General features: G+C 40.9%; 1 protein-coding gene across 1 annotated transcript in view; it reads right to left on the bottom strand.

Moving 5' to 3' along the window:
• Positions 1 to 25,270, bottom strand: part of LMO3 (LIM domain only 3) — a 94,839-nt gene that overhangs the window by 8,228 nt on the left and 61,341 nt on the right. Inside the window, exon 3 of the mRNA XM_015820421.1 lies at positions 6,445 to 6,570. Coding sequence (XP_015675907.1) covers positions 6,445 to 6,570 — 126 coding nt within the window. The remainder of the gene's footprint in view (positions 1 to 6,444; positions 6,571 to 25,270) is intronic.

Genomic DNA, 25,270 nt, shown 5'->3' with positions numbered 1-25,270 from the left:
TACCTGCCTTGCTTGGCTGCTAAAGATTAGTTATCTTCTCCCAGTAAGGAGTTTTATTTTACAGAGGATGAAGTGAGAAGACAATAACTAAGTGCTAATTGTGCATAACCGATGCTAAAGATATGCAGCTGAGGCATGGAATAAATGAAGCGAACAGGAACGGGTACGTATTAGGCACTTTTAATGAAGACCCTGGAAGAGTGGTGGGAGGAATGACAGTGGGAAAGACTTTTGAGTCTCAATTCAAAAGAGGCTGCAATTATTTCTTCCTTGAGCAGAGATCCTCCTCCTGGTAGGGTAAAGACTGACCTTATTTTGAATGCAGGCTCTTTAGTTCTGCACCAAAACAAGCTTGATGTATAGGAACTGTAAATGGCCTTGTAACTTCTAATTGCTTAGCATTATTACATTGTTTAAACAGTGGTTATTACTTGTCTGATATTTTAATTTTCTGCACAACGTGATGAGAAAGGTCAATTTAGCTTTGTTTTAGAATGTAATTGTAGAAAGCTGTAATTATGGCAGCTGCACAATTCTCACTGCATGGGGGAGGGGGGGAACTTACTACAGTTGGGGGGAGAAAAAAGAACTCACTATACACTATCAAAGAGCTTGGGCTGAATCTCTCATTACTTTACTGTCCTGTGCTAATTGCTTCTGGTTACTGTCCCTTTTTGCAGGCTCATAAATCAGCTCTTCCCACCCCCCCAAGAGAAGCTGTGTGCCAACATGGATGTGTGCACCAGATATACATATACGCACTCATTCTTGAAATCGAATTTAGATGTTTGGCACTGCAGCATTTGAAAAATGGCAAAACCCAGCGGATGTGAAAAATATGCAGGTTAGGAATTTGCCTCGTAAAGGAAAGAGTAAATACAGATAGTATTTACTTACCACTACAAATTGAGCCCAAAATTTCTGTTGCCAAGTGAAACATTTGCTAAGTGAGTTTTGCCCCGTTTTACGACATTCCTTGCCACGTTTGTTAAGTGAATCACTACACTTGTTAAATTAATAACACGGTTGTTTAAGCGAATCTGGTTTCCCCCAATGATTTTGCTTCTCGCAAAAGGGGCGTCACACACGACTCCAGGAAACTGCAACTGTCATAAATGTGAGTCAGTTCTCAAGCATCTGAATGTAAATCATGGGACCATGGGGGTGCTGCAATGGTCATAAGTGTGAAAAATGGTCATAAGCCACTTTTTTTCAGTGCTGTTGTAACTTTGAACGGCCACTAAAGGAATTGTTGAGGATTACCGGTAGCTACTTCATCAAGCACCCAATAATTCAAGGTAGAATTATGTGGCTTGTGAGTTGTGGGTTTCCTAGCTTGCAATGGTGTGAAATAGTAGCACTAACATGCTCCAAATTGCAGTTAGAAAGTAAACACATGAATATAGGGTTAGAAAGAGAATAGTTGGACTGGTATTAAGATAGGAGTGTGCCTGGTGTATGGAAGAAGACAGAGTTTGGGGACCATCTGAGATTTCAAAGTATATCCAGAGAAAAATGGCATCCAAATTCTTTTCTTCTTCCTCCAAAATGAAAGACAGGTACCTCAAACTGAGATCACATCACTTGTTTTTTCTGATTCTTGGGCAAAACTCAGAACCTGTTATATAATAGAAGAGTGATGTTCTAGAATTATGGTGGAGGAACCCAACACTTGAACTGGGCAATGGGTAGATATGATTGACTTGCGTTAAATCAGGGGTCCCCAACCCCCAGTCCGTGGACCGGCACCGAGCCGTGGCATACCAGCAACCGGACCACGCAAACAAGTGAAGCCCCATCCGCTGGGTGCAGGCAGCACACGAAACCACGCCCCCCCCCCCCCCCCGTCTGTGGAAAAATCTCTCTCCACAGAACCGGTCCTTGGTGCCCAAAAGGTTGGGGGCCTCTGCCTTAAATGACAACTAGCAGGTGGGGTACAGACACCAACTTTTAAGAGATTACATTTATTTATTTATTTGGATAATTTATATTGCCATCTACTCGCTCACTATTACTCAAGGTGATTTACAGGAAATAAAAACACAATATAAAAGAAATAAAAATTAAAAATAATAAAATAATGACTCCACCCCCACACACACTCATACCAGCCATTTAATAAGCTCCATCCCATTCTGGGTTCCCCAGGCCCACTGGCAGAACCACGTCTTCAGGGTTTTCTGAGAGAGTCTCAGAGTGGGGGCCAGTTTAATTTCTAATATTTCAAAGAGAGGGAGCCACCACAGAGAAGGCTCTTCTTCTGGGTCCCTCAAGATGTATCTCCTTAGGGGACGGGACCCGCAACATTCCTGGCCTCCTCTCTCTAGTGCAGGGGTCTTCAAACTTGGCCCTTTTACAACTTGTGCCTGGCTGAGGAATTCTGGAAGTTGGTCCACAAGTCATAAAAAGGGTCAAGTTTGAAGACCCCTGCTCTAGTGGGTCAGGTGGATGTGACGGCAAGAGAGGGTCCCTCGGATAACCTGGTCCCAAGCCATGAAGGACTTTAAAGGAGACAACCAGCAGCTTGAATTGCACCCAGAAGCAAATTGGCAATCAATGCAGCTCCCACAGGAGAGGTGACACATGGTCTGTACAAAACTATACGGGCCGCTACATTCTGCACCAACTGGAGCTTTTGGATGCTTTTCAAAGGCAGCCCCATGTAGAGCATGTTGCAATAGTCAAGACAGGAGGTGACTTTATGTATCACATTGTGTATATGTGATGCTTCTTCACTAAATACTGTATATGTATATCTAGCATTTGGCTTTAAAATAATTCTCAGTATTGATTAGGGCAGGGGTCTTCAAACTTGGCCCTTTTATGACTTGTGGACTTCAACTCCCAGAATTCCTCAGCCAGGCATGCTGGCTGAGGAATTCTGGGAGTTGAAGTCCACAAGTCATAAAAGAGCCAAGTTTGAAGACCCTTAGATTAGGGCATGATTCTCCAAATGTGGCAACTTTTAAGACTTGTGGACTTTAGCTCCCAGAATTCCTCAGCCAGCATGGCTGCCTGAGGAATTCTGGGAATTGAAGTCCACAAGTTTTATTGTTGTCAATTGGATTAGTGTGTAAATAGCTGACTTTAGTTGCGTTATAAATGAGCTGAAGTTGAGAATAGGCTGTGATATGTTGGTCTATGACTAATTAAGATTTAGTTTGATAAAAATCTCACTCCAGCTTAGCTCTGCTTCCTGAACCCATTTCCTTTTTAAAATCTCAACTGATCAGTTCCCTTGCAATTACTTCTTCTGGAACTTGAGTGACTAGTTCCAAGCACAGGTAAAAAGTATGTTTCTCTTAATAAATCATTGTATTGTCCTCTTTTATGCGATTAGGTTTGTTTCGACTACTGTTGGCAAGAAAGGTGATGCAAAGGGGTTCCAATCTGCCCCACCTCTCCTATACATCTTATGTGAATCAGATCTGAGGAGAAAGCAAATAAATTCTTCTCAGAGTATGGAAATGTGGTAGCACATATACTTTGCAGAAATATAAAAGGGTCTCAGTTTGGCAGAATTTTAATTGCAGAAATTGAATTCAATCCAATATTTCTACTACTACTATCTTCTTTAATTTAAGCTCTGCACATATATGGACGTGTGTGTGTGTGAGAGAGAGAGAAAGAACCAACCTCTGGTGAGGCTTAAAGTCTTATTATTTTGTAGCAATTTAAAATCATCATTAAAATAAAATTTCAAAGCAGTTTTTTGGGGGGGAGAGCTCAACATTGCACCAATGGGACTATTTCTTCCTATGGAAGGCAATTTTCTCTAGGAATATGGTTAGGGTAATCAAGATATAAATATGATTATGCCTGACACCTTCAGTCCCAAAGAAACTCTTGTCTCACTCCCACAATTTTTTTTCTTTTTTAAAAAAATAAGGAGTATCTCTTTTGAGTTGAATTTGACTCTGGTGATTTCATGGTCACACCCATCTAATTTTCTCAGAAGTAATATGGAAATTATTTGCCATTAATATATTTGAGAATAACTTTTCCTAACCTTCCTACCCCAGAGTCGTGAATTATGGTGGAAGAAGTAGCAAGGTTTACCTCAGCTTAGCTTTTTAAAAAATTAGTCAAGGTTGGGTGGATATTGCTACCGTACGTTCTTGAGAAGCATTTCTAACTCTTATAATTGATAAAGGCAAAACAAATGGGTTTTTTTTTCATGGTTTATGGCTTAAACCACATTGCTTGATCGAGTGATTATGTGCCATCAACTCATTGCTGACTCTTAACGACCACAAAGATTTTCTCCATGATTTAAAGCATAGCTCCAGTAATATTATAATCTGAACATTACATGCTGATTTTCTGAAGAGCCATATACTAATCCCTCTCCAAGTTTCACGAAGAGTAATAATCTCCTGCTATATATTAGAGCTTAATTTTCTATTGTGTCTATTGGAGTTTCACCATGTAAGATATTGCTTCCCAAATATGCAGAATCAAGCCTTGTCTTTTTCCGTGTTTCCCTTAGTCTTCCACCATAAGCCAGCAGCTCACATTTACCTATGAATTACATGCTATTTCTTAGATAAAACTTCCTGAATCTGGTGCCCTTCAGTTGTCTTGGATCTGACTGAGAATATATGAGAGTTAAAAAAAAATTCCAATATATCTGGCACTGAGAGAATGCAGTCCTAGGAAAATGTGGTTAAGCAGAACTTAAACATAAATAGAAAAATGGAAAAGACTTGCCAAGAATGAAGTTTAACTGATATGTATGCACGCTAATGTAAAGAACTAGTAAGAGCTTATTTTGTTACAGGAAACTGAAGTTGTTTTCAAGAAATCTGAATTCTTCCTTTTATGGTTTACTCATGCATCAATTGTAAATTTTAGCATAGCCTCACACTGAGCTAAAAAAGACTAAGTTACTAAAATGGTAGCTAATAAAGTCTGAAGTCTTGTTCCAGTTTTAGCAAAAGCACTTCACTTACAATATATACCGCTTCATAGTTATTTACAGCACTCTCTATGTGGTTTACAATGTCAGCATATTCTCCCCAACAACCTGGTTCTCTTTTTACCAACCTTGGAAGGTTGAAAGGTGGGGTCTTCAAACTTGGCCCTTTTATGACTTGTGGACTTCAACTCCCAGAATTCCTCAGCCAGCCTGGGCTGGCTGAGGAATTCTGGGAGTTGAAGTCCACAAGTCATAAAAGGGCCAAGTTTGAAGACCCCTGGTTTTAACTCTAGATTCCAAAATATGAACCTAATCCGAATTTGCAACACTTCTCCAAGAGGCACCAGGACAAATGAAACAGATCTCTAAAGAAAGAGCAGGCACCACTTTAAATTCCTGCTCAGAGATGAGGGTTTTAGCCATCATCTTTAGATATAAGCTCATCTTTCTCCAATCTGGCGCCCTCAAAATTCCCAGGGGGCCCAGGAAGCCTATGGATAGAAAGAGATAATGCTGGATCCGTTTGGGTAGAGCAGTGATGGCGAACCTTTTAGAGACCGAGTGCCCAAACTGCAACCCAAAACGCATTTATTTATTGCCGGGTGCCAGGTGGGCGTGGCTCACTGGGTGGGTGTGGCTGTGGTGGTCATGGTGTGGACAAGATGGGCGTGATCACCTCGATGTTGCTTGTGGGGAGGAATGCCTATGGGGGCCAGGCAGGGTTGGGGGAGATCCAAGGGGTCTCTGGCAGGTGGGGCGGTGGGCAGGAGGCTCGTCCTGCTGGGTGAGGCGAGGCAAGGCGAGGCAGGGTGGGGGTGCCATTGTCACAGGGCAAGGTGAGGCTGGGGCGGCTGCTGCCTGACACCATCGGCCCCTGCACACAGAGGCCAGCAAGCACATGGGTGCAGGGATGCATCTGGCCATGTGGGACCTTGGCGAGTTAGTGGGCGGCTGGTTGAAGAGGGACTGTTGCCATCTTTGGGGCATGGCGCGCGTGCCCACAGAGAGGGCTCTGAGTGCTGCCTCTGGCACGTGTGCCATAGGTTCGCCACCACTGGGGTAGAGTCTTCACTATGGTTACAGACATGTACTGCACCTGAAACCCATCAAACAAGTAGGAGCAGCTGGTGTTGGGGGTGCCAGCACTTTCTTTCTTTCTCTACTCAGTGGATGTTACCATGCTTCTGCTCATTTTCTCTGAAACCTGGAGCAGATTGTTGATCGCAAGCCATAGCCTATCGAAGTTACGATTAAATTGGGAAGTAGAGTAGAAGAGTAGATAAGCTGAGATTCCTACCCATAATGAGATACTCTGGTTCATTATACATCTGAATATTATCTGAAGGATGGGATGGAAGAAATGAAGCCATTCCTTACCTGGATTGTCTTCCTTCAACTAAGGCTCTTGTTAATCAAAGCAAGTTCAGCCTGGAGCACATTGGCACAAATCTCTTGCCTGGGGCTGTTCTTTTCTAAGCAGAAACAACTGGCATCAACCCACGGAAATGCACTGAAAAGTCTCTTACCTCTGATTACACAGTTGACACGCAAAACAGTCCAAGTGGTAAACGTTGTCCTTGGCTCTCATCACCATCTCAAACGCGGGGATAAGCTTGCTACAGGCTGCACAGTTTCCAGTCACACCAAATAGCCTGCCGATGGCGGGTGGGGGGAGTGGAAGGAACACAGAGAAAGAAACGAAGATTGGGTGAGCAAACAAAGTGCCCAAGAATCAATCAGGAAAGAGCTAGAAGGTACCTTGCAGGTCTTCCAGTCCAACCTGTTCAAGCAGGAGACCCTATACCATTTCAGACATGTGGCTGTCCAGTCTTTTCTTAAAAACCTCCAGTGATAGTGCCCACAACGTGCGGTGGCAAGCTATTCCATTGGTTAATTGTCCTCACTGTTAGGAAGTTTCTCCTTAATTCCAGGTTGCTTCTCTCCTTGAATAGTTTCCATCCATTGTATCTTGTTTTGCCTTCAGGTGATTTGGAAAATAAATTGACTCTCTCTTCTTTGTGGCAGCCTCTCAAATAATGGAAGACTGCTATCATGTCCCCACTAATCTTTCTTTTCTCTAGACTGGCCATACCCAATTCCTGCAACTGTTCTTCTTATGTTTTTGTCTCCCTGTTGTTCCCACTATCATATACAGGTAATCCTTGATTTACAACAGTTCATTTAATGACTGTTCAAAGTTACAATGGCGCTTAAAAAAACGACTCATGACTGTTTTTCACACTTATGACCTTTGCAATATCTCTATGGTCACGTGATCAAAATTCGGCAACTGATTCATATGTATGACAGTTGCAGCATCCTGGGGTCATGTGATCCCCTTTTGTGACCTTCTGACAAGCAGTGGGGAAAGCCAGATTCACCGACCGACCGTGTTACTGACTTAACAACTGCCGTGATTCACTTAACAACTGTGCGAAGAAAGGTCGTAAAATGAGGCGAAACCCACTTTAAAAATGCCTCACTTAGCAAGATAAATTTGGGGTTCAGTTGTGGTTGTAAGTCAAGGACTATCTGTATTTGTTTTCACTTATGAAACTAACCTTATTTTGTTTTTGGTTTTTTTTGTCTTTTTTTTAAAATTACAATTTGGAGCAAAGAGGGAGGAGAAAAAGAAAGAAGACCCCCCTTGACATCTATGGTTTGCGAATAAGCCCTTTACCGTCATAACATAATGTTTACCACTTGTCTCTAGAACTACTGTTATTAATCTGTGGTGCATTAAAGTCTTACCACTTCAAGATGTGAGGGGGGGGGAGTTTAAAAAAAAAATCACATTAGTGAGCCAGACACATGCAGCACGAAAGAGGCTGAAGATCTGAAGGCAGCCATGGGACAACATTGCAAAGAACACGGCCTTGGTGCTATTTATTTATAATATGCATGCACTTGAGCATTAAGAGGAAATAATACTTTGGGGCTGGTGGGGAGAGGCTAGCCTCCCAGTCATTTTTGACACCTAGTGCTAAAAGCTTTACCATTATTAAAGAACGTTTTCTGAAGAAGCCATTTAAAGTGTCAGAAAGCATTAGTGGTTCATGCACCTTCCAACCCTAAGCAATGCTTATAGCTATGATTATGTTATAGAAAGAGCCTATTAAAGTAAATGAGGCAGTCAACTATATATAGCCACATTAGAAATGCTGGTATATTATACTGTGGGAGCAATCGGAAAACTCTACTCAAATGCTTTAACTTTAAGATCTGCCATGCTACTCTTTGTTCCAAGTCACTGGAAAGATAAGATTGGAGAGAAGAAGATTGAACCCCCAACCTTGCTATTTATTTCTTTTTATTTCTTTTTCACATTTTTGAGCTGCCCATCTCCCTTAGACATCATTTCTCCAGGAGGCCCTAAAGGTGTGGTTCTGTCAGTAGGCCAGGTGACCCCAGGCTGAAATGGAGGCAATCAAGTGGCTAGAGTGAAGGTATCTATTGCCACTATGTTGTGGATCTTTAATGCTGTGAGTTGGGTGTCCATATATAAATTTATTATATTAACAGATATTAATAAAAGACACCTTAAACCGACTCTATCACCTAAGGATCCCAAATGTACCACCCTTATAAGATTCTGGTTCATGCATCTCCAAGATAATACAGTAGACAGAAAACAGATTACAATAAAGGTCATTAAAATAACAGCTATACACAAACATGGGCCAAACGCTTGTTGAACAAAATAGATTTCAGGGCTGGCTTGCTTGTTTTTTTCTGCTGTTACTATTTTTGTAAATAACTCAAGGCAGCAAACATCTCCAACGCACCTTCCTGCTCCTATTTTTCTCACAACAACCCTGTGAGGTGAATTGGGCTGAGACAGAATGACTGGCCCAAGGTCACCAAGTCGGCTTTCATGCTTAAAGTGAGGCTAGAACTCACTGTGTCCTAGTGACTGGCCCAAAGTCACCCAGTTGGCTTTCAGGTCTAAGGTAGGACTAGAACTCAACATTTCTTGGTTATTGGCTCAACGTCATCTAGCTAGCTTTCATGGCTAAAGTAGGACTAGAACTCAGTCTCCCACTTTCCACCCTGCTATCTTAACCACTAGACCAAACTGGCCTGCTTCCACGGGAGGACTGCTGGGTCAATGTTACCTCCAAGGACAAAGTGTGGTGGCTATGAAAAGGATGTCCACTTCCGTGAACCTCGCACAGAGCAGAGATCAACAACCCCTCTTCAGATGACTGGACTAAATTGGATAAACAAGCTCATGCTTGACAAGGTTACCCTTGAGCCATGCTGGATGGCTTTATAGTTAGTAACCCATCCTTTGAACTGAAGCTGGAAACTTGGGATAGCCAGTGCAGGACAGTGTTATTCTGCAATAGCAGATTTCCTCAGCTAGTAGCCTAGCCAGCCATCCTAGCCTTTTTAACCTGATTTATTCTTACTTGTAAAGCCTAACCTGTTTTTAAGGTATGCTTTTATTCATGCATTTATATGGTTTCAGTACGCTGTTGTAAAGAAGCCAGGAGAGGTAGTAATTTAATAAATAATAAGTAAAAACTATACGCTACCAATGCAGCTACTAAGTCCTCTTCACTAGCAATACCACACAGCATACACTGCGGTGTAATTATCATCGTAGAAGCTTTCAGCGTTGTGTGTTCCTATCAAGCATTGCGTAGTGAGTTAGCCTAGAGGGGAGGTGTTAGGTCAAACAGGAAGACACACCATCCAATGAAAATAACTCTCTCTCCAACACAGAATAAGAAAAATGCACACTCCTTCAATATTCATCTATCTTTGAAGTAGGGAAAAAGAGGCAAAAACAGTGACGAGAAAGCAGATTGATGGAGATACTGCTGCTTTGCTGCTAGTGTCATGTGTAGGCTGGGGATATGTTTGACAATAAAGGGACAGAACAGAACAGAATAATGGAGTTGGAAAGGACGTTGGAGATCTTCTAGTCCAGACATGTCAAACACAAGGGCCGCGGGCCGGATGCGGGCCGCGAAGTGGTTTCATGTGGCCCACGAAGCCATCCTGGAAACAGTGAGGGAACGGCCCCCGCTGCCTTGGCCCTGACCCTGGCCAGTTGGGAGCCAATGTACAATTTTGTGATGGCCATCTCTGCTGAAACGCATTCAGTCTTAGCTCCATAAGCCCCCCGCCCTTCATGGCCTGAGAGGAACAGTGAGGCTCCTCCAGTGGCCCATGCCTTGGCACTTGCCCTGGTCCCACCTCCTTCTGCCAGAGACCCTCAGATCTGTCCCACTCCTGCCCAGGCCCCCACAGGCACCCTTGACGCGAACGATGTAGAGCTGGCCACACCCACCCAGTAGGCCACACCCACTCCATCCACGCCCACCCAGTAGGCCACACCCACCCTGGCCACACCCACATGGCCCCTTGAGGGCAACTGCAATGCTGATGTGGCCCTCAATGAAATTGAGTTTGACACCCCTGTTCTAGTCCAATCCTCTGCTCAAGCAAGAAACACTATACCAGCAGCCCCCAACCTTTTGCCCACCAGGACTGGTTTTGTGGAGAGAGGATTTCCTCCAGACTGGAGGGGGCAAGATTTCACATACTGTCTGCATCCTATGGATGGGGCTTCATTTGTTTACGCGGCCCGTTTTCTGATATGCTGCGGCCTGGTGCCAGTCTATACTATTTCAAACAAATGGCTGTCCAGTCTCTTCTTAAAAACTTCCAGTGATGGAGCACCCACAACTTCTGGAGGCCAGACGTTCCACTGGTTAATTGTTCTCACTGTCAGGAAATTTCTCCTTAGTTCTAGGTTGCTTCTCTCCTTGATTAGTTTCCATCCATTGTTTCTTGTCCTGCCTTCAGATACTTTGGAAAATAGGTTGACCCCCCTCTTCTTTGTGGCAGCCCCTCAAATATTAGAATACTGCTATCATGTCCTTCTTTTCCACTAGATATACCCAATTCCTGCAACTGTTTTTCATATGTTTTAGTCTCCAGACCTCGAATCATCTTTGTAGTTCTTCTCCGCACTATTCCCAGAGCCTCAACATCTTTTTTATATTTTTAAAATATTTTTTATATATTGTGGTGGCCAAAACTGCTTGCAGTAATCCAAGTATTACCAAGGCATTATGAAGCAATGCTGAGATCAATTGGGTGATTAGGAGTCTGTTAACCCTTTGCAAAACAGATGTGTGTGTGTGTGTGTGTGTGCCCAGCAAACACTTGAATGCATTGTTCAAAACTGTACCAAGGTTGCTCCCCCCCTCAAAAAAAAAAACCTGATTATATTACAAGGAATAAACTAGCTCCCCACACACGCAGGAAGAATGGTTGTTTTGGAATTTTGCATTATAAATTTTGGTTTTGGGCTTAACTCATGATCCATTGTTTGTTATCAATGCGAATGTGAAGCTATTTAATACTTAATATATCTAAATAGACTTTCTTTAAAAAAAAAAAGGAATTGCTATACTTTGCGCATAGCCTGCTAATGCCATTTGCAACTATGATAGAAAATAGATGAAAATGCCACATCCACCACTTTGCTTTTCAACATCAGGCTGACAGAAGAAAAATATAATGGCTCTCCAGGGAAATTCCAAATTAAAAACAGTTTTAAGCTAATGAATTCAAAGGTGCTACACAAGGAATCTCAGGACTGACAACATAAGACAATGAATATGAAACCTGCTTTGTAAACCTGCACCACTCAGGCCAAATTCAATGAGTTCTGATTCAGTAAGAATTCCTTGTTATCCACAAGTTGAATAACATTCCAGCATATCTGTATATGCACACAGACGCCCCCCCCCAACGCACACATATCTACACAAAACACACAAGCATTTTTTTTACTACATGCGACTCACACCTAGTGCCTCTCTAGATATGTTGGGTGGCATGGCCAAATCCTATTGTCTTGAAAACTGTAGGAACTGCTGTCCAGAATGAGGGAAAGCATCATTTGATAGGCTGATTTTAGTGATGTTTTTATGTCCTCATCTATCCCTCCCTCCCTTTCTTCCATTTTACTGATGTTGTTACCTAGTTTGGCAATGAAATGTCTACAAGAAAACCAAAAAGCTCAGTCAGCACCGACGACCTCCCAAATTCAATCCTGATCTACAAATATTCTCTTCTTTAAATGTCAGTCTGTACAATAAACTTTTAGCGTGCCTTTGTTCTGCTTCAACAATTGCCATCCAGACTGACTTGAACATCGTGGTGTCGTCATGCACATAATCCTTAGTCTGACAGCATTACACAAATCAACCTGGATTGAGGGGAAATTGCTATTACCAACAGCCCTGAGACACTTGTGAAATGGGACCTCCATGAAGCCACGAGGTATTGTATGCCTAAGGTCTGTGACATCACAGGCATCACTGACCGGTTCTGAAACCAATTATTTGTCGAGTTCCTCTTTGTTAGAGCTTACTATTGTGGATTCCTTAATCTGAATACTTTAATTTGACAACCAAATGGACTCAGTGACTGAAATCCCCACTTTCAAGAGCCAATTTGTACACGGATCCGGGCTAACCTGAATGATACCTCAGCGCTTTAATACTGAAATGACTGAACGGGAAACTATGGATACAATTCTTCTTTTATTTTTAATCTAATATAAGATCAAATTTTGACTAGACATACAGAATTTGGTGACGACCAAGGGAACTTGTAGTCCAGCTCATAACAATATGAAACAGGGCCTTCTCTGTGGCTGCACCAACATTGTGAAATGGCCCCACCAGGCTCTTTCCAGCTTTGTTTTTTTGGTTCATGATTTTTTTTTAAAAGAAAAATCTCAGTAGCCTAAAATTTTGCTATGTAAATGGTTATCAGCAGGACGTCTATATGTGAATGTCAATTTATACATTTTATTAATCAAATTTATATGGCAGTCTGTCTTACGGAAAGTAACTCTGAACGGCATACCACATAATCAATTTTATCAAAATAGTGGAAGTGACTGATTGAATCCTGCTCCTTTTTAAAGTGTGTATGATAAATGTTAAAAGAGGGGGCTTTGATTGCCCAGTAGGATCTCCCATTTTGATGTTAGCTGCTCCTATAGGCACCCTTGTGTGAAAAGTCGACCACTGTTGCAATTCTGCACCTTTGTTGGCTTTTAAAATGTGCTTTAATTTTACTTGGCTTTATTCAGTGTATTTTCATTTTATTTTATGATGTTGTGATTGTACAGCTTTGGTCGGCCACAAATAATACCATAAAATCTTTATTACAGCCAAAGGCCAGCAAAATAAACTTTTGATAAAAGATGATTAAAGACAAAAGATAGTGTTTTTTTTTAAAAAAAACCCTAATAAAATGCCTGTGAGTCATGAGGTGTCCTAAATACAAGAATAAAATTAATCCATAATCTCGAAAATCTCTAGTGAGATTTTGAAGGCGATAGCATTGAAAACTTGCAATCATGAACTGGCTATTTTGTTTTTTGTGAGATAGCATGGTAATGCCCAAAGCTTGAAAAATCACTGATCCTTGGTTTATAGTGTTGTGAGCTTCTATCAATGATGAATACACTAAAAAAGGCCTGAGCAGAAGTTAAAAAAAAAAAAAAAAAAGAAGGCAACCAAAAACTCAGCCAATTACTGGCGGTCCTTGACATATGATCACAGCTGAGCCAAAATTTAATAATAATAATAATAATAATAATAATAATAATAATAATAATAATAATAATAATAATAATAATAATAATAATAATAAAGTTGGAAGGGACCTTGGAGGTCATCTAGTCCAACCCCCTGCTCAGGCAGCAAACCCTACACCATTTCTGTTGCTAAGCAAGACAGTTTTAGTTAAGTAACTTTTCCCATTTTACGACCTTTCTTGTCATAGTTGTTAAATGAATCACTACTAGGATATCACTGAGGGTAACTGCATTGATATCTCTTGAGGAAAATCTTGTTCCTTTTAAAGAACATTTGATTATTAATGTCTCTGAGAGACTCACACCGGGTACTGTGACAAGCAGCTGTGAGATCACTTTTTTTTTTTAAAAAAAATACTAATTAGGGTCCCACTGGATTAAATAAATCCCCTTTAGCTTTGTTAGTTACTATAGGAATAAGGAATGTATAGACTTGAAATTTCTGGTGAAGAAAAAGAATGAAAATTCAGAATTATGATGGTAAACTAGTGGAGGCATAATGCTATAAGTACAGGCAATCCTTGATTTACAACCACAATGGAATCCAAAATTTCCATTGCTAAGCAAGACAGTTGTTAAATGAGTCAACTGTTAAATGATCGAAATTGTATGACCTTTTTTTTGCCATGGTTGCTAAATGAATCACTACAGTACTTAAGTAAATCATGCCGTCATTAAGAGAATTTTGTTTCCCCCATTGACTTGGTTGCTCCCAAGGAAAGTTGCCAATCACAATCCCAGGACCTGGGATACCACAACCATTGTAAATACATGCTGGTGGCCAAGCACCTGACATTTGATCACGTGACTGTGGGGATGTTGCAACGGTCATAAGTGTGAGAATTGGTCATAAGTCACTTTTTTCATTGCCACTGTAACACCAAACAGTCATTAAACAAACATTTGTTAAGTCAAGGATGGCCTGTACAGACTATACAGGCTTCTGTAAACAGGGTATTCTATCAAGTCTCAAGTATAGAAGATGGATCAAATTAAAAATTAGAAAGAAAATCACTCCCACTCCTTACTAGCACTGATGATGTTACCTAGTTGGATAATGAAACGTCTGCAAGAAAACAACCAAGCTCAGAGAGCACCAAGGACCCTTCATTTCAATCCTGACCTACAAATATTATCCTTTATTAGAAAGAAATGTATAATGATTATTATTTTCTTAAAATAAGGCCACTGTCTGGAGTAGAATGCTATATATTACATATTGAAATAACATTAATCATAATACTTCTATAAAAAAATTGTCATGCCATGTTCTTCTTGAGGGACTTATAGCCACCTACTACTTCGTAGTTGACTGTGTAGATGCCTTCACAAAGCTTTTGTTGAAGAAAAAGAGAATTTTATTCTGCTTTCAGTATTTGGAAGAAAAGTGAATTATAAATCCAACACGTAAATAAAATGAATAACTGCATTTCCATCCAGCACTGAAATAACTCCAAGACTGGGTTTATCCAACAAACTCAACTTTAAACTTGCATCACCCAAACACAGCTGTGGTGTTCACGTAGCATACAATGCCCCAAGAAATAAATTATTGGGATTTATTTATTTCAACAAGACTTTGAGATGGAGAAAAACACTGATTTAGCTTTGTCCTGTTGGATGAGGGATCTTAATTATTGTTGGTGGTACACCTCCCCTCAGTTCTGATCAGGTATTATTTTTTGTCATTGTTTTAAAGTAATTTAAAAATCATATTAATTATGCTTATGCATGCGTTGGAAGCCATGCAGAGTTGGCATTTAAACAAGAGCAGCACATCGGTCCGATATAATAAATAAATAATTAATACCCTAACACGGTAGCCCAGTCTTATAAGTAATTTATTTATTTATTTTTATTTATTTTTATTTATTTTATTTAATTAAACTTATATGCCGCCCTTCTCCCAACAGGACTCAGGGCGGCTTACAGCATATTAAAACAATACAAACACTATCCCCAATAAAAACCAATTAAAAACAAATATTTAACCGCTGTGTTACCATTAAAATTCTAATTAAAATTGTCCCTATTTAAAATTCTCCCTAGGCCAGACCCGCTTGTTGAAAAAGCCATGTCTTGAGGGCGCGGCGAAAAGATAGGAGATCCGGAATCGTCCGGATCTCGGGGGGTAGTTCGTTTCAGAGGGTGGGGGCACCCACAGAGAAGGCCCTCCCCCTGGGGGTCGCCAGCCGACACTGCTTAATATGATAATCTAGTTCGCACATGCTGAAACATGTGGGTTTCTGTGGGTGGGTTCCCACATGCGGGTGGGTTCCTCAACTAAAACTGATCAACCTCATTTAGTCTTTTGTATCCAGAAGCAACATCAAAGCATTGTAGAGTGATTGAGAAGGCATAGGGTCTTTTATCATCTCACTTACTTCTTTCTTCTTAAAAGGAGATACGGAGAAGAATATCTTGGGGATATATTAAAACATGCACTTGTTAGTATGGGGGAAACACTTTTTCAAATACTGAGAACACTCAACCTTAGTATTTGGCTTCCATCAGAGGACAGGGAAATAATCTTGGGAAAGTCACAAATCATGCAAGAAAGCTGTAAAGTCAACCTAGTTATTGAACCTGTTTAGAAATATCACATGCTGATTTGGGGGCTGGAGAGTCATCCCCTTTAGTTCTTATTTGCTTGAACTAGTCCTACAAATGTCTAAAACCTTTAATAAAAGGAGAAGAAAAAGAAAACCAGTGGGTGTTCTAAAGAAAAAGGAGCTGGAATAGTCATCATTCAAAATCAAATCCTTATTCACTGAAACAGAAAAAAAAACCTTCACTTAAAGCAAAAAACAATGGCTCGGTGGCTTATCCCAATTTAGATAACTTAAAAAAACCGTCAGATATATTGTCCAATAATGTTGCATCTTGCGGCTTTTAGTTATTAAAAAACCCATTCAAAAACTCGCCATTTTAAGGGCATGTAAGAGATTCTTTCTAGCTAGCAAGGGGTAATTCTGAACATAGCTATTTATTTAGAAGATTCCCCCTCCCCTCGTTGTTATTGTTGGTCTTCTACTTTTTCTTCTTGTTTTGCTGTTATTATCATATAACTCTGGAGTCCTATGTTGAAATTCTAGACCTAGTTCTTTCTTTTCTGCTGTCCCCAATTTCAATTGCTTTCTTTCCCCGAGCATTTATCAGCTACCTGATTAGAATTTGTTTCCACACAAACCATTGATCATCAGCCTATTACTAGGCAAATGACAGTTAATTACCCACTACATTAACCACTGGGACCCGAGACCTGATTCTCCTGCCATCAGTCAACATGATAAATGTGGCAAGTTCAGTAATGCATAGCCAGCCCCAAGCTTCCTGCTATAGTTTGAACAACCCTCAATCTCACTTCCAGGCCCAGGAAAATCTATGGCAATCTGCATAATTACAAGCTCTAGGTTAATAACAGACAAATGATTTGTTGCATCTAAACAAAGTCCTTGGAACAGGGCTGGTCTCCTGTGGTTTTCCTAGGCTGGTTGTGCTCTGCCATCAGTGAATTTTTGACTATAATGCGCATTTAAAAGAAAAGAGAGAGGGGGGGGGGAAACAAAGAAAAGAACTGCATCTCCTGATGCTATACCTCCCCTCAATTTGTTGCTCACCAATTTATGGATCCTACATATGTGATTTTTAATCATTAAAGAACTCTTGGAGCAATATTATCTTAATTATTCTCTGCTGTAAGCAGGGAATTAGACTTCAGATAAAATTTTCTTCTTCCGCTGACTTTCTCTGCCTCGCTGGAGGCTCCATCAGTTTTCATCTGCACCTGGACTCTGAAATCCTAATGATGAATTATTGCCCTTTTTCCTAAGAGGGCGAACCTTACAAGGGAACATTTTACTGAACTGTCAAGCTCACAGACTGAGTGCGGAGATGCGGAAATCTGATCTAATTTACTGCAAAACGATGCACTTGTTAGACTTTCTCCCTCGGTTTCGTTCCCAAGGATCAAGAGATCAGTCAGTAGCCAGCACGGCCTCTTCATGTACTGAAGGAAAAGAATGAGTAGGGTTGGCATCAGTTAGCTTCTCAAAGGAGGCTCAGGATAATGAGAACTGAAACCCAGTTTGTTGATGCTATGTAGAAAGAACAAATCAACTTACAAAGAGCAAAAGCTTTTCTTCTGATGTTAGTCCTACCCATTGTTTCTCACTCCTCTGCTGGATTCTTTAAATGTCTCCACACCCATTGTGTTTAGATTCTAGCTTTTTTATTTTGCAAATCAAAGGCCCAGGTGATAAAACACCAGATCAGAATGTCAGTAACCAGAGATTGGGGATAGAGGTTCCTGCAGGTCCTGGGTAGGCTTTGAATAAAGTTTGGTGAGGACCGAGACAGACTCTGTTACTGAAAACAAAATTAATAGGGTGCTGGAGGCCCTGGGGAAATGTGGCGGGTACGGGATTTTCAGACCCCATTATGATTATCAATCAACCAATGTTAACTAGTTAAAAAACATGGAATTCTACTACAGATCTAATTCAAACAGTACTGCTTGTGAATCGCTGCTATCTGTTGGACAGTGCTGGCCTTCAAGGTTTAGTGCATAATCCTTGCCTCTGAAGATGCCACCATAGTTCAACTTGTCTCTGAAAATGCCAGCCATAGTTGTAGTGAAACATCATGACATTCGTTGCCTAGACCACCGTTGTTTTTCAGGAACTCCAAGAGTTATGTACATCCTCTTGAAAAATGTTTTTCAGACTCTTCTGTTAAATCAAGACTATCCCAATATAGAACCTTAGCATACAGCAGCAGTCAATATCATTTTACTCAATATCTCCAAATTACATTCTGTATTCAGTAGGGAGATGTTCAATACCTTCCATCAATGGCCACCATAGATTCTTGAACCGTAAAGAAGTAGAAACCTGACAGGTTTAAAGCCATAGGTAGGACCTAGAATTCCATTTCCGCTGTCACTTACCACACTGCCTTCAGCCCCGGAAAGAAAATTCTCTAGGCAACAAATTATCTACAGAGGAACTGCTTCTATGATTAGATGGATTTAGACAGAATATTGCATTTGCAGATTTGAGGTGTCGAGAGTAAGCACGGACTACGGATGGGAAGATCCAGGTTCTAGTCCTCCCTATGTGCCCTTGAGACTGTCAATCCCTCTCATGCCTAATCAGTAGAAAGTTCTGCAAATAATCAGATGAAAAATGAAAGTCCTTATTGCATGCATTAATAGGTTTTGTTGAAAGGACTGCAATGAGCAGAGGGCAAAACAACCAAACCCTGCGGCTAAGTGATACAAATACTAGGAATAACCACAACATATTTGGTGGGTTGCACAGAAATCAATGAATCAATAAGAGATCCTGCCCCTAACAATTGTACATTCTGGCACTGTAGTCCCAAGACATCTGGTGTTACTTGTTAGCGAAGGCTGATCTAAGAGAAAGGCTGAAAAGGAAAACCGTCACCTGAAAGAAACACCAACGAGAGTTGAAGAAACTTCACTGAATGAAGAGTACCAGCCATGAACTACTAGCAGGGCGCCTAGTATTCTGGGTACTCTACAAAACAGTTTGAAGAAGTTGAGCTATTAGCTGACTGAGAACATCTACCTGTGTTTATTTTTTAAACTTTAATCAAACGAGTGAGCTGATATTTTTGGTCATGCCAGAAACTCCATATTCTTCTGAAAATTGCACTGCAGGCAATATTCAGTAAGGTAATGATTATATCAAAGTTGGGAACGTAATGGTTTTGGATCAAGAAGAGATGCAGGAACTGTGGCTCTTTAGATGTTTGCTGAATTACGACTTCAAGCAACCTTGATTAATAGCCATATTGCTTGAGGTTGCTGGGGGATGTAATTTGGGCCAATAGATATTTCTCCAGAATATTGATTTTAAATATTTTGCAAATAGAAGCCAGTCTGATAAAGCTACGTTACAGTTACCTGTGTCTGCTTGTGGAATTAACCAATTTTCCAATTGTTCAAACACTCTGAACAATCAACTAACCAGCATGCTGACTCTCCTAGTATGTAGCATGCCAAGACATAACATAAACTAACCAATGTTATTTATCAAGCTTTGCATGTTGCACAAATGGAACCACTAAATTTTGAGTTGCAATGAAGTGTGTTGTATCACCATAGCCAAACAATACCTTATTAAAACGTAAGAAGAATCGCATTAAAGACCTGCTCCTGACTTCAATACGACTCCCCCTACTGAAATTAAATGCTTTAAAAATATGAGATCAGATCATATTGACATCTGTTCAGATGGTTTCAGTTTCCCCTTAAAAAGAAATGAAAACAAAACAAAAGATAGGAATGTAAAACTCTTGACTTTTCCCTACTATATTAGTCAGTAACCCAATTTCTAGGTGGAAAATCTAACAAACTAACAATAATGCCCTGGCAGGTAGTCCTCAACTTATGACCACAGTTGAGCCCAAAATTTCTGTTGCTAAGTGAGACAGTTAAGTGAGTTTTGCCCCATTTTACAACCTTTCTTGCCACAGTTGTTAAATAAATCACAGTTGTTAAGTGAATCTGGCTTCCCCATTGACTTTGCTTTTAGAAGGTTGCAAAGGGTGATCACATGACCCTGGGATACTGCAACTGTCATAAATACACGCCAGTTGCCAAGTGTCTCAATTTGCATCATTTGACCATAGGGATGCTGAAATGGTCATTAAGTCACTTTTTTCAGTGCTGTTGTGACTTTGAATGGTCATTAAATGAATGGTTGTAAGTCAAGGACTAGCTATACTAGTCTCCTCTACTAGTCTGATCCCCAAGCAGAGAGGTAAATTTCACTTGTGCCTCGCTCTCTACATCTTCCTCTACAGCTTTAAAAAGTCAGAAAACATAGAACTTGCTTTATCCCACCAAACTGACTACAGAGAAAGATGCGGCAAGATGATTAGATAAGGGGATGTCTGTGGTGGGATGACTGTTGGCATGGATGAGTACTTGGGGAGGGGAAAGAGAGACAGAGAAGGAGGAAGAGAGAAATCTCAGAACAGAATAAGGAAGGATTAAGAACATGGTAACTGGCACTCATCTCAGGACTGTTGAGGATAGGTAGTAGGATACCCTACTATTTCTCAACCTTGGGAACTTGAAGATGTCTGGACTTCAACACCCAAAATTCTCTAGCAGAAATTCTGAGAGTTGAAGTTCTGACATCTTAAAAGTTGGTAGGGTTGAGAAACACTGGGCTGGATTTATGTTTACAGACGCTAACACACACATACTTTAAATAGGACCTCCAAAAGAAAAAAAGGGAGCAAACTCTAAACTGAGTTATTGGACACTTTGGTTTGCTCCATTGTGCTCGCATGTCAATATTCAAAAAGAAGCCCTCACCCATACCTACAGTTTAAGGTTTTGCCTAAAATCTGGAGATGTTGCTGTTTGAAAAGTTAGTACCTTAAATGAAGTTCAATCCATGCCTTGTTCTGAAGCTGGCAATCACAGTTTCTCGACTTGAACAAGTGGTGGCTGGTTATAGACTTTTGCCTTTTATTTAAGCCCACGTTGCAGGGGGAAAGCGATGGGGCTGTATGCATGAACAAAAAACCCTGGGAATCGTGCTTTAAAAAACTAAGATACTATTTCCCCAAGTCAATCTGATCTTTAGAATCTCAGCCGGCTGACAGTCATATAATACAGATGAAATATCTGAGCTCTAGCTACCTGAAACATTTCAACTACCGTATGTTTAATGCATTGTAAGACTCCAAAGTAGTAGTTTTCTCAGGGTGATTTTTACCAACAGTTGCCTTGTGAAAAATAATGCTCTACCTCAGACATGTCAAGCACAAGGCCTGGGGGCCGGATGCGGCCCGCGAAGTGGTTTCATGTGGCCCACGAAGCCATCCTGGAAACAGTGAATGAACGGCCCCCGCTGCCTTGGCCCTGGCCAGCCAGGAGCCAATGTACAATTTTGTGGTGGCCATCTTAGCACTTGCCCCGGTGGACCCTGCCTTGGCACTTGCCCCGGTCCCACCCCCTTCTGCCAGAGACCCTCAGATCTGTCCCACTCCTGCCCAGGCCCCCATAGGCACCCTTGGCACCTGGCCACACCCACCCAGTAGGCCACCTGGCCATGCCCACCCAGTAGGCCACACCCACTCCATCCACTCCCACCCAGTAGGCTGCACCCACTCTGGTCACACATACCCGCGCCCCCCCAGGGCAACCACAATGGTGACGTGGCCCTCAGTGAAATTGAGTTTGACACCCCTGCTCTACCATCATCCTTTGCATCAAACACATGGGTTTTTTTGCTCTCACTTGGGATAACTCGGGCACAATGTTCAGCAGTGTTTTCCAATCTCAGAATTTTTCTCTCCAGAGTCAAGCATCTAGGCACAGATGTGAGCAACCAATGAGCCATTGCTGGAATATGGACTATTTCAATAGATTGGCTGGGTAATAATCTCTACAAAAAGGTGACCTTCTCACTGTAATGGGCTATAACTCCCCAAAATTGAAAACACATGGCAAAGTATTCCAGGAGTTAAAATCCCAACACATAATAAGATCAAGCTAACTTGGAGTAATATAAATTATATATACTCTAAAAAAATATATTAGACATATCAAAAAGTAAATCACTTTTAATTTGAGCCACTTTTTCCCCCCCTGTAGTAAAGAAGTAAGTTGTTATTGCCTTCTAGGATATTCTTCCCATTTCTGACTCTAGTCTACAACCCTCAAATTTGCTGGGAGTCTCTCATCCAAATACTGATCAAGGATAATCTGGTTTGGCTATAAATCAGGCAATATTAGCTAGATCAGTGATGGCGAACCTTTTAGAGACCGAGTGCGCAAACTTCAACCCAAAACCCACTTATGCATTGTCGGGTGCCGGGTGGGTGTGGCCTATTGGGGTGTGTGGCCTATTGGCTGGGCGTGGCTGCGGTGGTAACGGCAGACTGGGTGGGACTAAAAAGTTCAATCAATCAATTCCAACTTTGCAAGATCTTTTTTTTCTCCACAAGAAGTTGAAATTGACTTGATTGATTGAACCTTTTTTTTTTTTTGCACATGGCGGCGGAGGCCTAAAGCAAAAAGATTTTATAAAACCCAGCTGAAGGCCTAGGACTGGGGTGACGGCGCGCGTGCCCACAGAGAGGGCTCTGAGTGCCGCTTCTGGCACCCGTGCCATAGGTTCGCCACCACTGAGCTAGATACTAGGCTAGATATAAAAATATTTTATTGTAATGAAATGAAATTAACGTCACAGGCTACTTACTTTCCATGAAACAGGACTTTTGAGAATCAGAGTAAGAGAGGGACAACTTAGCTTAAATCCTCTTCTAACTCCAAGATGGTTACTGGATAAGCAGTCATACTCTCTCAATCTACCCTACTATGCATAGTGATTTTGATGATAAAATGGTGGTGGTGAAGATCTCCATTATTTAAGTGTAGAGTGATAATTTTTCTGGATCCAAAAAATTGTTGGTTTTTAAGATATTTGCTGAAGGCAACATTCCTGAAAGTAGGAGTTGAAGCAATAAAAAAATGTCTACATTTGATTTGATTACTCTCCAGTAATATGCTACAGGGTTTTCTTCTTTGATCGCTTTTACAAAATAATTTGAAAATAACATCTGGAAGTCTCTCTAAGCTGCTTAAAAGAAAGACTGGGACATAAGAGGTGTCCAAAGCAATGGAGAACATTATGGCTATCAATGAAAATATGACAGAAGTATTGGGAATTGGTGACACTCTGTATCAGGGGTCTTCAAACTTGGCCCTTTTATGACTTGTGGACTTCAACTCCCAGAATTCCTCAGCCCGGCACGCTGGCTGAGGAATTCTGGGAGTTGAGGTCCACAAGTCATAAAAGGGCCAAGTTTGAAGACCCCTGATATAGATGAACATCACTGCATAACATAATGGTTAAGATGCTAGATGAGCTCTGTGAAGACCCAGATTCAAATCTTCACAAACCCATGGAACTGACTGGGCCAGTCACACTTTCTCAGCCAAACCTATCTTAGACGTTTATAGTTGAAATGATTAAGAAAGACCACAACTGACTGATCTTGGTTACTTTCCCTTCAGCTTGCTTTATATAGTTAGTATGAAAACAGTACGAGAATAGCCTACATTAAGCACCTTTTGAACAATATGCAAGGCTCAAATAGAAACCACTTTGATCATCAATTTCTCTTCTACAACAACCTGGAAAAAAAGAAAAGAAAACTTTGCTACAGCAAATTAGAATTTAAAAAAATCCTTAATCAGTAGACTGAAAGATTGAACAGTAGGGTTTTTTCCCCACCGTGCATCCTGAAAACCAAAACTTAAAGAAAAAAAAATCCAGAACCACATGAGAAATGAATAGAAGTGTTGTGATATAAATCAATATTGAAAGGGAGAAAGGAGGCAGGTGAAACCTTATTCATAGGTCTATGTATGCCTACCTTCGGTTGCAACTATCAATAGCGTTACTGCTGACTCCTTCCCCTTGGTATAACAACTAGGAGGCTGATAGACCCCGAAATAAATTGCGCTCTGCTGTATTAAAGGTAAACAGCAGTTTCAGCAACAATACAGACTGTGCTAATTGATGAATGCTTAAGCACTTCTTAACTAATAAAGGGTTTTTAAGAGATGGAGGAGGGCAAGGGGAAAGAGAAGAAGAAAATATGTGCCATGTATAAAAATATATTTCTAGGTGCTCCGCTCTGAATATAAACATATAGGTCATTCCAGGTGAGAAGCATATTCTGAAAGACAACCTTGGAAAACATATAATTTATTCAAAACTCATGGCTTTGTGGTGAAAGACACACCTCAAAGGAGAAGAGACTGCAAGGCCATTCCGATTCCCACAATGTTTCCATGGCTTGGGTTTAGCAATGTATCTATAGCCTAGCACCTAGATGAAAATGTGAAATCTCGGGTGACAGTCTTAATAGAAGAAATCCTGCCACGGATCTTGACAGGGGAGATGGAATTAAGGAATGGAGCACCGAGCAGATCTAAAGCCATGACTTCAAGAAGAAGGGAGATATTTTTTCACCTTGGAGGAGCAGGTGGGTTAGAGAGTTCCATGACATGAAATAATTGAGAAAAGTCTATCTATTCATCCATCTCACCTTTGTATCTTTCCCTCTTCTCTACCATTATCTCCGTAACTCAGACAAAGTATCATTAGGACTAATTGAAGGCTGCAAAGCAGAAAGCTAATTTGAATTTCAATTCATGGGCTTTATAATTCAAAAAACAGGAGGGGAGGGGGAGGGAGAGGAAGAAACTCTTAACGTAGTGGGGAAAAAGCAATAAGGATCATATCCTTGATACAAGAAACGCAGGATCTGTAGAAATCTATGAAGGAGGAAATTAAGAAGCTCCTCATTGTCTCCAGAATCGGCTAGATCCACCTGTTTTGTCATTCTACAAATCTGCATTAATATGTTCTGTGTATTTTGAGATTTACCTTCTCATAAAGCCAAAGAAAGAATCAAAGTCTGGGAGGGCAATAGCAATAGACTTATATACCACTTTAAAGTGCTTTACAGCCCTAAGTGGTTTACAGAGTCAGTATATTCCCCCCCCCACACACAAACAATCTGCATCATCATTTTACCACCCTTGGAAGGTTGAGTCAACCTTGAGCTGGTCAGAATTGAACTGGTGGCAGCCAGCAGAATTAGCCTGCAATAACTGCATTCAAAAACATCTTTTCCATCAACTTATAAACCAAAAG

This window comes from Protobothrops mucrosquamatus, unplaced genomic scaffold (assembly GCF_001527695.2).
Source record: "Protobothrops mucrosquamatus isolate PMUCROS unplaced genomic scaffold, P.Mucros_1.0 scaffold1127, whole genome shotgun sequence".
Taxonomy (NCBI): Eukaryota; Metazoa; Chordata; class Lepidosauria; order Squamata; family Viperidae; genus Protobothrops; species Protobothrops mucrosquamatus.
This window is presented reverse-complemented; position numbering and strand designations above follow the sequence as displayed.